Below are 13,790 nucleotides of genomic sequence, written 5' to 3' on the forward strand. Positions count from 1 at the left end.
CCAGCGTCCGCTGCACTTTAGGGTAGCAAATTCCACAGATTCACAACCCTTTGGGAGATGACCCTTCATCAAACTCTTAAAGTCAAGCTTATTTATTAATGTCACAAGTAAGGGTTACATTAACACTGCAATTAAGTTACTGTGAAATTCTCCTAGTCGCCACAGTACGGTGCATGTTTGGGTCAATGCACCTAACCAGCACATATTTCAGATTGTGGGAGGAAACCGGAGCACCCAGAGGAAACCCATGTAGATACGGGGAGAACATGCAGACTCTTTACAGATAGTGACCCAAGCCAGGAATCGAAGCCAGAATCAAACCCGGGTCCCTGGCGCTGTGAGGCACAGTAAGAAGTCTCACAACACCAGGTTAAAGCCCAACAGGTTTCCCTGTGTCGATATGCGCGATCTTCTTGCAGATCCTCTCCACTTAGAGCCGGCTGTTTGCGGTGTCGATGGTAGCCATGATGTGGAGATGCCGGTGTTGGACTGAGGTGGGCACAATAAGAAGTCTCACAACACCAGGTTAAAGTCCAACAGGCAGCAGTGCTAACCACTGTGCCACCCAAGCTGTCTTGTGCCCCTCTCTGTCTCTGTCCACATGCTGACACATCAGCTGGAGCCCTTCCAGCCCTATCTCTTGGCAATCAGCTGCAGGGTTTGAGAAGGCAAGGGGGAGAACTACATTTCCCGACAGGGATTGAGGGTTTCCTGGTTTGCGCAGTGAAGCCGGCCCCTGTCTGCCCAGAGCCGCCCTCCCCTCCTCCTCGGGCTGCCTACAAGCCGCCTCCAACAACGGGAAAGGGAAGGTCAGAGCGAACGGGGCAGGTCACTCGGTAGCAGAAAGTAACCCTTAGAAGTGACAGCTTGTAAAAAAAAATTAGGAAACACGGGGCTGCGGGGAAGCTCACTCATTCCCGGGACATTATTATCTCTCTCTAATTGTGGGGCTGGAGAAGTTGAATGGGAAATATTTTAGAGTGATTATTTTCTTTAAGAATTTGCCGGGAAGTTCAGGGTGAATATATATTTGCTGCCTTTCAAATCTCCTCTGGATTTATCTCTCTCTCTCTCTTTACTGTGTGTCCTGTGCTCTGAGCTCAGAGAGAAGGAGAAGGAGGAGGGGAGAGAGAGAGTGGATGATGTGGAGGTTAGCTGCCTGTACGGTGCTGCTGCTGCTCTTGCGCTCGCTTACCGGGCTGCCCTGGCCGCTGCTCAGCGCCGCTACCTGCGCTCTCTACCTGGCGTCCGGGGGCCGGAGCTACCTGGGTATCTTCCTCAAGACCATCGGCCGGGACGTGCAGTGAGTACACAGCGATCCCTCTCTCCTCCAGCCCTCCCCTCCCTTTGTGCTACCCTTCCCGATCCGATTGCATTTGTCCTTGTCAAGGGAAGATATTCCAGGTTTAACCCAGGAGGGAGGGAGGGAGTGAGTGAGTGAGAGTGAGGTGGAGGGAGGCTTGGTTGATGCTGATTTAATCGCTGGCTTACTGCAGCTTAGCCCTGCGGCGAGGCATCAGCCCCAGTCTATCTTGCCTGACTGCAATCTCTATGTGTGTATTTTTAAAACAGAAATGTAGATGCTACTAGCAAAAAGGCCACAGCACAAGGAAGTGCCTTTTTGTGGAGTCGGTGACTCAGTCAATGCACCGCCCCCTGAACTGCAAATACCCATATTTCAATTCAGCTCCAAAGCTCTAGGTTGGGTTAACCTGCCCCTCACACACTGGGTGAAGGGGCATTGCCACATGCCCTCCAGGAGGGTAATATAAGGAGCATAATATCAAGGGTAAGACTCTTAGCAGTGTAGAGGATCAGAAGGACCTTGGGGTCTGGGTCCATAGGACACTTAAATTGGCCTTGCGAGTAGAGGATGTGGTTAAGAAGGTGTGTGGTGTACTGGCCTTCATCGATCGAGGGATTGAGTTTAGGAGTCAGGAGATAATGCTGCAGCTTTATAAGACCCTAGTCAGACCTCTCTTAGAATACTGTGCTCAGTCCTGGTTGCCTCATTACAGGAAGGATGTGGAAGCTATTGAAAGGGTGCAGAGGAGATTTACAAGGATGTTGCCTGGATTGGGTGGCATGCCTTATGAGGGAGCTCGGTCTTTTCTCCTTAGAGAGACAAAGGATGAGAGGTGACCTGATAGAAGTGTATAAGATGTTGAGAGGTATAGATCGGGTGGATTCTCAAAGGCTTTTTCCAAGGGCTGGAATGGTTGCTACGAGAGGACACAGGTTTAAGGTGCTGGGGAGTAGGTACAGAGAAGATATCAGGGGTAAGTTTTTCACTCAGAGGGTGGTGGGTGAGTGGAATCGGCAGCTGTCGCTGATGGTGGAGGCAAATTCAATAGGGTCTGTCAAGAGACTTCTGGATGAGTGCATGGAAATTAATAGAATTGAGGATTATAGATAAGCCTAGTAGGTAGGGATATCATCGGTGCAACTTGTGGGCTGAAGGGCCTGTTTGTGCTGTAGTTTTTCTGTGTTCTATGAGAGGGGGGGAGGGTGTTAAAATACAAATCAACCCTGGGTTTGTATTCTCAGAGCATGTAGAAACATTGAGACTAGAAGCAGGAGTAGGCCATTCGGCCCTTTGAACATGCTCCACTATTCATTCTGATCATCGAATTCAATATCTGCTCCCCTCCCACTCCCCCCATATCCTTTGATGCCTTTAGCCCCAAGAACTATAGAATCATTGAAGGACATCTTGCAGTGTAATTTGGATAAGTGTGAGTTATGAAAGCAAAAACAAGAAGGCAGATTACTATCTGAATGGCTGTAAATTGGGAGAGGGGAGTGTACAGCGGGACCTGGGTGTCCTTGAGCACCAGTCGCTGAAGGTAAACTTGCAGGTGGTAAAGAAGGCAAATGCTATGTTGGCCTTCATTGTGAGACATTTTGAGTACAGGAGCAGGGAAGTCTTGTTGCAATTATACAGGGGCCTTGGTGAGGCCACACCGAGAGTATAGTGTGCAGTTTTGGTCTCCTTTTCTGAGGAAGGATGTTCTCGCTCTCAAGGGAGTGCAGCGAAGGTTTACCAGGCTGATTCCGTGGATGGTGGGACTGATGTATGAGAAGAGATTGACTAGGTTAGAATTGTTGTTGCTGGAGTTCAGAAGAATGAGGGAGGGACCTCATAGAGACTTAAAAAATTCTAACAGGACTCAACAGGGTAGATGCAGGGAGATGGTGGGGGGGGGGGGTCCAGAATCAGGGGTCACAGACTGAGGATTCAGGGTAGAACAGAGATGAGGAGACACTTCTTCACCCACAGGATGTAGTTGATGTCAAAACAGTGAATGTATTCAAGAGGCGGCTGGATAGAGCACTTGGGGCAAATGGGATCAAAGGTTATGGGGAGAAAGCAGTTATGGGGATTAAGGATATTGAGTTGGACAATCAGCCATGATCGCAATGAATGGTGGAGCAGGCTTGAAGGGCTGAATGGCCTTCTCCAGCTCCCACCTTCTATATTTCTATGACATATATATAAAGGATAATGGAGCAGAACGAGGCCATTTGGCCCCTCCAGCCTGTTCAAAAATGGCCTGAAGGCATTGCTGAAGAGGTTCTCCAGAATAAGCCCTACGGGTGAGAGATTTCAGTTATGAGATGGCACGGTGGTTAGCACTGCTGCCTCACAGCGCCAGGGACAGAGGTTTCATTCCAGCCTTGGGTGACTGTCTATGTGGAGTCTGCACATTTTCTCCGTGTCTGTGTGGGTTTCCTCGGAGTGCTCCGATTTATTCCCACAGTCCAAAGATGTGCTAAATTGACCCTTAGTGTCCCAAGATGTGTAGGTTAGGGGGATTGGTCATGGTAAATGTGCAGAGTTATGGGGATAGGGCAGGTTAGTGGGCCTAGGTAGTGTGCACAATTGGAGGATTGGTGTAGTGTTAATAGACCGAATGCTCTCCTCCTGCACTGTAGGGATTCGGTTGGACTGAAACCTGATGTTGTCAGACTTTTTACTGGGATTCTATGGAGACAGGGAGAAACTGTCCCCCTTGACAGATTTAAAGTGATTGCCATTGCTTAATTTGCCAATGTGTGGGGAAACATTTTTTAAACAGTGAGTGGGTAAAATCTGGAATATGCTCCCTGAGGGGTGTGTTGGAGGTGGATGTAATCAAGGTTTTCAAAAGGGAATTGGATAATTATCTGAAGAGAAAATGTTTTTTTTTAACAGGGCTGGGGGGTGGAAAAGGCAAGGGAGTGGGACTAGCTGTTAGAGAGCCAGCACCAAACGGCAGACTGAATGGCCTTCGGTGCTGTATATATTCTACGATGTACGTCCAGGAACACCTGATGAAAGATACGAGTGTTAGAATTGCTTTTCACAACATTGGGATGCCCTAAAATGCAGGAAATGTGGCACACAGCAAGATCCCACAAAATACAGTGATATAGTCCACGAGATACCTGTTCATGGGCACTGGTTGAAAGAGGACGCAGTGTTTCTCCTCCACTGGGAGAGCCTTCCGACTCCTCTTCTAACAGGCAGGATGTTTTATAAGCGTGTTAAGAGGACAGGCAGGGATCTGGGTTCAGGACCTTGTCTGAAAGACAGTGCAGCTCCAACAGTGCAGTGCTCCCCCAGCCGAGGTTTTCTGTTCCAATATGTGGAGTGGGAACTTGGACCCTCCACCTAAGAGGTGAGAGTGCTATCAGCTAAGCCTGGATTGACCAGCAGAGAAGTTGACAGGGCTATATCTACTTTTTGGTTCCACCATTAGTTCCTTAGTGTTAGGGGGATGTTAGAGGGATCAGTAGGGTAAATATGTGGGGTTATGGGGATAGGGCCTGGGTGGGATTGCTGTCAGTGCAGGCTCGATGGGCCAAACAGCCTCCTCCTGCACTGTAGGGATTCTGTGATTGGTAATGAAGGACATGCATTTTTTTCTTCAAAGTTTATCTATTAGTGTCACAAGTAGGCTTACATTAACACTGCAATGAAGTTACTGTGAAAATCCCCTAGTCGCCACACTCCGGCGCCTGTTTGGGTACACTGAGGGAGAATTTAACATGGCCAACTCCTTGAGTACAATGCTGTAGGAGACTGATCCTTGCCACATCCATCCTCAGGATCTTAAAGGTTTCAATCAAGTCACCTCTTGCTCTTCTAAACTCCAGTGGATACAAGTCTAGACTGTCCAGCTCTTCCTCATAATCCAACCCTCCAATTCTGGGTATTAGTTTGGTAAACCTTCTCTGGACAGCGTCCAACACATTAAACTTCTTCCCTAAAACAAGGAGACCAGTAGTGAACACAGTAATGACCGCACAGCCCAAGTGGTGAAGGACACCCTTGCTGCTCCATGCCAGAGGAAGTAGAAAACAATGACAAAAGCAAAATACTGCAGATGCTCGAACCTGAAAGAGAAACAGAAAGTGCTGGAAAATCTCGGCAGGTCTGACAGCATCTGTGGAGGGGAAATAGAGCCAACGTTTCAAGCCTGGGTGACTCTCTGATGCAGGGTTATCCAGACTCAAAACACTGATTCTATTCTCTCTCCGTAGCTGCTGTCAGACCAGTTGAGATTTTCTAGTATCTCCTATTTTTTTTTGGGACGTACGAAACAAAATCTTTTTGTTGTTAGGTTTATTCGCAGGATGCAAGATTACAGATCTCTGCCTCGAAACCATCCCCTGCTAGTGTCCCTGCTGGTGCTTTTTATTCATGTTCTTAGCCCTTAAGCATGCAGCAGGTGGTAAAGAAGGCAAATGGCAATGTTGGCCTTCATTGCGAGAGGTTTCGAGTACAGGAGCAGGGATGTGTTGCTGCAATTATACAGAGCCTTGGTGAGGCTGGAGTATTGTGTGAAGTTTTGGCCTCCTTTTCTGAGGAAGGATGTTCTTGCTCTCGAGGGAGTGCAGCGCAGGTTTACCAGGCTGATTCTGGGAACGACGGGACTGATGTATGAAGAGAGATTGACTAGGTTAGGATTGTTTTCGCTGGAGTTTGGATGAATGAGGGGGGAACCGCATTGAGACTTGTAGAATTCTAACAGGACTAGACAGGGTAGATGCAGGGAGGATGTTCCCGATGGTGGGGGAGTCCAGAACCAGGGGTCACGATCTGAGGATTCAGGGTAGACCATTTAGGGCGGAGGTGAGGAGACATTTCTTCACCCAAGATGTGGTGAGCCTTTGGAATTCATTACCACAGGAAGTAGTTGATGCTAAAACATTGAATGTATTCAAGAGGCAGCTGGATATAGCACTTGGGGTGAATGGAATCAAAGGTTATGGGGAGAAAGCAGGATTAGGCTATTGAGTTGCGCGATCAGCCATGATCATAATGAATGGTGGAGCAGGCTCGAAGGGCTAAATGGCCTCCTCCTGCTCCTATCTTCTGTGTTTCTATCAAACAATGTCCATCACCTCTTTAACAACATAATCAGCTAACCATTATTGCCGTTCCTTCAGTGTCGCTGGGTCAAAAACCCTGAAACTCCTTTCCTAACAGTTACGTGGTGTGTGTGCGTCAATTAACAATTTTATGCTGGAGACACGCTGGGACAGAATAGTGGGGCAGTTAGTCATGACCCTTTTGCCAAGTGGCTAAACTCAGCCTCGACCCTGGATTGAATTTGAAGCCTCCCTGATCTGTTTCAGGCAGCATTGCGCTGGGTGAAGTATATCTTATAATCCATCAGCGTTTATACAGTATTCTCAAGGACATTAGCTTGGTGTGCGTCTGAGATCAATTAATCATCGCATCCAGACATTTTTTGAAAGGCCTCCAAATTCTTTTATCATTTTCTTGATGGATTATTTCCTCCTGTTGTATTTCTTACATTTTAAACTACATTCTGTAGTTTAAAAAAAATGTTAGTTGCGCCAGCATTTATTGCCCATCCCTGAGGACAATTAAGAGTCAAACACATTGCTGTGGCTCCAGAGTCACATGTAGGCCAGACCTGGTTAAAAATGGCAGATTTCCGTCCCTGAAGGGCACTCATAAACCAGATGGGTTTTTACGACAATCGTTGGTCATCATTAGACTTATAAATCCAGATGACTGGACTTGCTGATAGCACTGAACATTGTCGAACAATTCAGCAGGATATAGGTAGGCTGGAAAATTAGGCAGAGAAATGGCAGATGGAATTTAATCCAGATGAATGCGAAGTGATGCATTTTGGAAGAACTAATGTAGGGGGGAGCTATACAACAAATGGTAGAACCATCATGAGTATAGAAAGAGGGACCTGGGTGTGCAAGTCCACAAATCCTTGAAGGTGGCAGCACAGGTGGAGAAGGTGGTGAAGAAGGCATATGGCATGCTTGCCTTTATAGGATGGGATATAGAGTATAAAAGCTGGAGTCTGATGTTGCAGCTATATAGAACGTTGGTTAGGCCACATTTGGAGTACTGCGTCCAGTTCTGGTCGCCGCACTACCAGAAGGATGTGGAGGCTTTGGAGAGAGTGCAGAGGAGATTTCAGGATGTTGCCTGGTATGGAGGGTCTTAGCTATGAGGATAGATTGGGTAAACTGGAGTTGTTCTCCCTGGAAAGATGGAAAACGAGGGGAGACCTAATAGAGGTGTACAAAATTATGAAGGGTATAGATAGGGTGAACAGTGGGAAGCTTTTTCCCAGGTCAAAGGTGATGATCACGAGGGGTCACGGGCTCAAGGTGAGAGGGGCGAGGTTTAACTCAAATATCAGAGGGACGTTTTTTACACAGAGGGCGGTGGGGGCCTGGAATGCACTGCCAAGTAGGGTGGTGGAGGTGGACACGCTGGGATCGTTTAAGACTTACCTGGATAGTCATATTAGCAGACTGGAAATGGAGGGATACAAACGAATGGTCTAGTTGGACCAATGAGCAGCACAGGCTTGGAGGGCCGAAGGGCCTGTTTCCTGTGCTGTACTGTCCTTTGTTCTTATTTAGGTTTATCCAGATTTAGATTTATCCATTTTAGGCTATTGAATTGGTTGTTAGGCTATTGAGTTAGGTGATCAGCCATGATCATAATAAATTGCAGGGCTATGAAGAAAGTAGAGGACAGTAGGCCAAATTGGATGGCTTTTTTCAAGAGTTGATACAGGAATGGTGGACTGATTCCCTTCCTTTCACACTATTCACATTCACAGTTCTATGATTTGAAGGCAGATTTTATTATTAATTTTTACGGGATCTGGGCATCGCTGGCTGGGCCAGCATCTGTTGCCCATCCCGAATTGCCCTCCCTTTTCAGAGGGCATTTGAGAGTTAATCATCTTGATGTGGCTTTGGAGTCAGCTATAGGCCAGACCAGACCTGAAGGGCATTAGAGAACCAAATGGGTGTTTACAACAATCGACAGTGGTTTCATGGTCATCAGTAGAGTCTTAATTCCAGATTTTTATTGAATTCAAATGTCACCACCTGTCATGGTGGGATTCGAACCCAGGTCTACAGACAATACCACTATGCCACTGCCTCCCCTTGGGGGGGAGTCTTTCACCATTTCACTTTTGGCATGTGTGAGTGAAATGTTCATTGGGGCTCATGTTTTTCAACCATCCAGTCCAGCTGCATTTAAAATTAATTAATGTGATGTGGGCATCACTGGCAAAGTCAGAATTGTCCTTAGGACGATGGTGGTGATCCTTAAACTGCTGCAACACATGTGGTGTAGGTACACCCACAGTGCTGTTAGTGGGCTCCACGAAAGTGAAGGAATGTCAATATATAGGTGATGGCTTGTTGGTATTATCGCTAAATTACAAATCCAGAAATTCAGCTAATGTTCTGGGGACCTGGGTTCAAATTCCACAGCAGATGGTGGAATTTGAATTCAATAAAAAATGTCTGGAATTAAGAATCTACTGATGACCATGAAACCATTATTGATTGTCGGAAAAACCCATCCGGTTCACTAATGTCCTTTAGGGAAGGAAATCTGCCGTCCTTACCTGGTCTAGCCTACATGTGACTCCAGAGCCACAGCAATGTGGTTGACTCTCAATTGCCCTCTGAATAAGGGCAACTAAGGATGGGCAATAAATGCTGGCCCAGCCAGCGACGCCCATGTCCTCCAAATGAATAAAGAAACATTTCCAAACCAGAGTGGTGAGTGGCTGGGAGGGGAACTCAGGTGGTGGTGTTCCATGCGGCTGCTGCCCTTGTCCTTCACGGTGGTAGAGGTCACATGTTTGAAAGGGGCTGTCATCGAGGTTTACAGCATGGAAACAGGCCCTTCGGCCCAACTTGTCCATACCGCCGCTTTTTTTAAAACCACTAAGCTAGTCCCAATTGCCTGCATTTGGGCCATATCCCTCTATACCCATCTTACCAATGTGGCTGTCTAAATACTTTTTAAAAGACAAAATTGTACCCGCCTGCTCTACTACCTCTGGCAGCTTGTTCAAAGGATCTTAGCTTCTTGTCAAAGGAGCCTTGGTGAGTTTCTGTGCATCTTGTGTGGAGACCACACTGCTACCACTGGAGAACAGGACACCATACACAGACAAGGAAGCTACAGACTTGAAGAGTGTTCATTCATTGATATTGTCATTCTCTCAATGTTAATAGCAGCATTTGGAACTTGGATGAATCACATCGGGAGGTGATGTTGGATGCGAGAGTTCAAGTGATTCTAAAACTTCCCTGCCTCTTGTTTCAATCACTTGTGGGATATGGGTGTTGCTGGCTGGCCAGCATTTATTACCCATCCCTAGTTCTAGTTTCCTGTTTTTGTCCATTGTACTGCAGAGTCACCTCATTGCTGAGGAACCTCTTCATCTCGAGCACTAGTGTGCACATCTGTACTGTTAGGTATAAAAAAGATGGTTGCAGAGTAGAACAGGTGTGGCACAGCTGGAGGTCTCTACCCCATCCCAACAAGCTGCCCAGGCACAAGCAACAGCAAAACATCTCCCTAATTGCGCATTCTTTACTATTCCCACTCCTGCTATGCTCAGGGTTCCACCAAAGGGGAGTGGGATTGCCAATTAATTTCAGATCGATCCTTCCCAGCTAGCAGTGAGAGGGGAATAATACCTTGTCAGACTTAGAACCCGGATCCAAGAGAAAAGTTTAAGTTTAGTTTATTTTATTAGTGTTACAAGTAGACTTACATTAACACTGCAATGACATTACAGTGAAAATTCCCTAGCTGCCACACTCCGGTGCCCGTTCGGGTACACAGAGAGAATTTTGCATGGCCAATGCACCTAACCAGCACATCTTTTGTGGTCATCATTGGACTTTTAATTCCAGATTTCTACTGAATTCAAATTTCACCATCTGCCGTGGTAGGATTCGAACCTGGGTTCCCAGAGCATTACACTGGGTCTCTGGATTACTAGTCCAGTATCAACACCATTATGCCACTGCCTCCCGGTTTGAGGTCAGCACCAGTTAAGAAACATGATCAGCATGGTGGCTCAGTGGTTATCGCTACAATCTCACACTGTCAGGGACCTGGATTCAATTCCTGGCTTGAGTCACTCTGTGTTGAGTTTGCACGTTCTCCCTGTGTCTGCATGGGTTTCCTCCGGGCGCTCCGGTTTCCTCCCACAGTCTGGAAGACGTGCTGGTTAGGTGCATTGGCTGTGCTAAATTCTCCCTCAGTGTACCCGAACAGGCGCCGGAGTGTGGCAATTAGGGGATTTTCACAGTAACTTCATTGCAGTGTTAATGTAAGCCTACTTGTGACTAATAAATAAACTTTCACTTTATGTGACTCCAGACCCACAGCAACGTGCTACAGCTGACGTATGTTGTTACAACAGCTCGCTGTTCTGTCAAAACGATCAGGCAAAGAAGGGAAGAGATTAAAATTTAACTACAGTAAACATGCAAGGTTTGATCAGCACAACCTTCTGCCCTGATAGCATCAATACCACATAGAATTTCAATATGTGTTATTGAAATTCTAACACTAATGAATGGACAACAGGAATGCCAAGAGTTAATCCCTTAAGTGCTGGAGCTGAATGTCTGCTTTGAAATTAGAAATGCAGATTTTTCTTCTGTTTCCAAGCAGATTTTTATTTTGGATTGAAAAACTCGATATTCCTCGAGGAACATTCTAGAACTCTTTCAGATACAACAATTATCTGAAAAGAAAATGAATCGCAGGACCATGGCGAAAGGGCAGGGGAGTGACAGCCGGGCGCATTGGTCTGTCAGAGAGCTGGTACAGACGTGATGGGCCAAATGGCCTCCTTCTGCACTTCTGTAGCCATTCGATCAATCTAGCAACAACAGTGCACAGAAAACCCTCCACGGTGTTTCACCTTGGGGACAGAGAGGGGACAGGCTTTCCGGAGCAGGAGGGAAAGATTAGGAAGAGTGCATGCAAGGTGGGTTTTTGTTTTCAAAAGAGGGACAGAGGTTTGGAGAGTTCCAGGTTCCAGAAAGTAGAACCAACAGTTATCGGCACAACAAAGAGCAAAGTCCAAAGATGTGCGGGTTAGGTGGATTGGCCATGCTAAATTGACCCTAGTGTCGGGGATTAGCAGACTAAATATGTTGGGTTATGGGGAATAGGGCCTGGGTGGGATTGTGGTCAGTGCAGACTCAATGGGCCAAATGGCTTTCTTCTGCATAAGAACATAATAAATAGGAGCAGGAGTAGGCCATCTAGCCCCTTGAGCTCGCCCCGCCATTCAGTAAGATCATGGCTGATCTGAAGTGGATCAGTTCCACTTTCCCGCTTTCTCCCCATAATCCTTAATTCCCTTGTCTATCAGAAATCTAAAGGGATTATAGGGATTCTATGATTTTATGACTCTTTCACAGCTCTTTTATCCCAGGGATCAGTAAATCTTCTCTGAACTATTTCCAATGCAAGTCTGTCCTTACTTAAGTAAGGAGACCAAAATGACATGCAGTACTCCAGGTGCAGTCTCACTAATGCCCTGTACCGTGCATAGAATCAAAGAAGCCCTACAGTGCAGAAGGAGGCCATTCATCCCATTGAGTCTGCGCCAACTCTACAACGGATTTTACGCCGGTCCTCTCCCGCAACCCTGCATATTTACTCCGCTAACCTCCTAAACCTACATGTCTAAGGGGCAATTTAGCACGGCCAATCCACCTAACATGCACATCTTTAGCCCATGGGAGGGAACCATAGTATCCGGAAGAAACCCACACAGATGTGGGGAGAATGTGTTGGCGCTGTGAGACTGCAGTGTTAACCACTATGCTACAGTGCTGCCCAATTGTGGCAATAGTTACTGTTTTTATACTCCACCCCCCCCCCCCCCTTGCAATAAAGATCAACATACTATTTGGTTTTATGAGAGGAGGCAGTTTATACAAAAACTGCACTAATTAGACCACAGCTAGATTTCCACGTACAGCTCTTCTCTATTCACCATGGGAGGGGTGTGATGACATTGGAGAGGGTGCACAGGAGGTTTAGTGTCCAAAGATGTATAGGTTAGGTAGATTGGCCAGATGGCTTCCTTCAGCTCTGTAAGGATTCTATGAAGCCAGGTAGCTCTTCAACTAAAAATCTGGAGTGCAGAAAAGATTTACTAGGATGCTACTGGGACTTGATGGTCTGAGTTATAAGGAGAGGCTGGATAGACTGGGACTTTTTCCCCTGGAGCGTAGGAGGCTTAGGGTGATCTTATAAAGGTCTATAAAATAATGAGGGACATAGATAAGATAGTCAACATCCTTTCCCAAAGATAGGGGAGTCTAAAACTAGAGGGCATAGGTTTAAGGTGAGAGGGGAGAGATACAAAAGGGTCAATTTTTTTTCACACAGAGGGTGGTGAGTGTCTGGAACAAGCTGCCAGAGGTGGTAGTAGAGGCAGATACAATTTTGTCTATTTAAAAAAACATTTTAGACAGTTACATGGGTAAGATGAATATAGAGGGATATGGGCCAAATGTGGGCAATTGGGACGAGCTTAGTGATTATAAAAAAGGGTGGCATGGACAAGTTGGGCTGAAGGGCCTGGTTCCATGTTGTAAAGCTCTGACTCTATAACCTGCATGGACACAATGGGCCGAATGGCCTAGCGCGTCATAAATGTTCTGTATTTCTATGAATGGAAGAAAGTAGCTGCAGTAGTGTAGGAACCTTGGCTGCCAGTTTGTGCACAGCAAGATCCCACAAACAACAATGGAACAAATGTGCAGGTCCCTAGTTTTAACAGCAGGCTGGGGGGGGGGGGGGGGGGTGCCACGGAGCACATGGTGGTCATGGCATTGAGAGAGTGAACATCTTTCAAAGTTGTCCATGGGACCCAGTGGAAGTGGAATAGGCATTTTGTTTTCCAATGCTGCCACCCCTCAGTGCTAAAGGCGTTGAAGAAACAAAAGTTCTGTGTGTTGATGATTCTTTTTCTTGTTCTTTTTGCCTGCTCTTACCCCAGTGCCGCCGGTGTCCTACTCAAAGTCAAACTCAACGTCAAGCGGAACTTGAAACTGAGCAAAACTGTCCCAAAAATCTTCCACGAAGTTGTCCAGAGGCACCCGGACAAGACTGCGCTCATATTCGAGGGGACGGACATCAGATGGAGTTTCCGGGACCTGGACGAGTACTCCAACCGCGTCGCCAACTACTTTCACCAACAGGGCTACCGCACTGGTGACGTGGTGGCACTGTTCATGGAGAGCAGGAACGAGTATGTGGGACTGTGGCTGGGGATGGCGAAGGTTGGCGTGGAGGCGGCACTCATTAACTTCAACCTTCGCATGGACGCACTAGCGCACTGCATCAACATCTCCAGGGCTAAGGCCATCGTGTTCGGGGGTGAACTCAACACTGGTAAGTACAAGGCCATGTCCATAGTAAACAAGAAGAAGCCAAAATGCTTCATGGC

The 13,790-nt window shown here is 46.9% G+C and overlaps 1 protein-coding gene across 1 annotated transcript in view; it reads left to right on the top strand.

Moving 5' to 3' along the window:
• The first annotated feature begins 759 nt into the window (after positions 1 to 759).
• The window catches only part of slc27a4 (solute carrier family 27 member 4), a 53,084-nt gene continuing 40,053 nt past the window's right edge, over positions 760 to 13,790 (top strand). Inside the window, exons 1-2 of the mRNA XM_080212168.1 lie at positions 760 to 1,303; positions 13,341 to 13,735. Coding sequence (XP_080068294.1) covers positions 1,140 to 1,303; positions 13,341 to 13,735 — 559 coding nt within the window. The 5' untranslated portion in view covers positions 760 to 1,139. The remainder of the gene's footprint in view (positions 1,304 to 13,340; positions 13,736 to 13,790) is intronic.

This window comes from Carcharhinus amblyrhynchos, chromosome 25, assembly GCF_965287045.1.
Source record: "Carcharhinus amblyrhynchos chromosome 25, sCarAmb.v2.hapA, whole genome shotgun sequence".
NCBI lineage: Eukaryota > Metazoa > Chordata > Chondrichthyes > Carcharhiniformes > Carcharhinidae > Carcharhinus > Carcharhinus amblyrhynchos.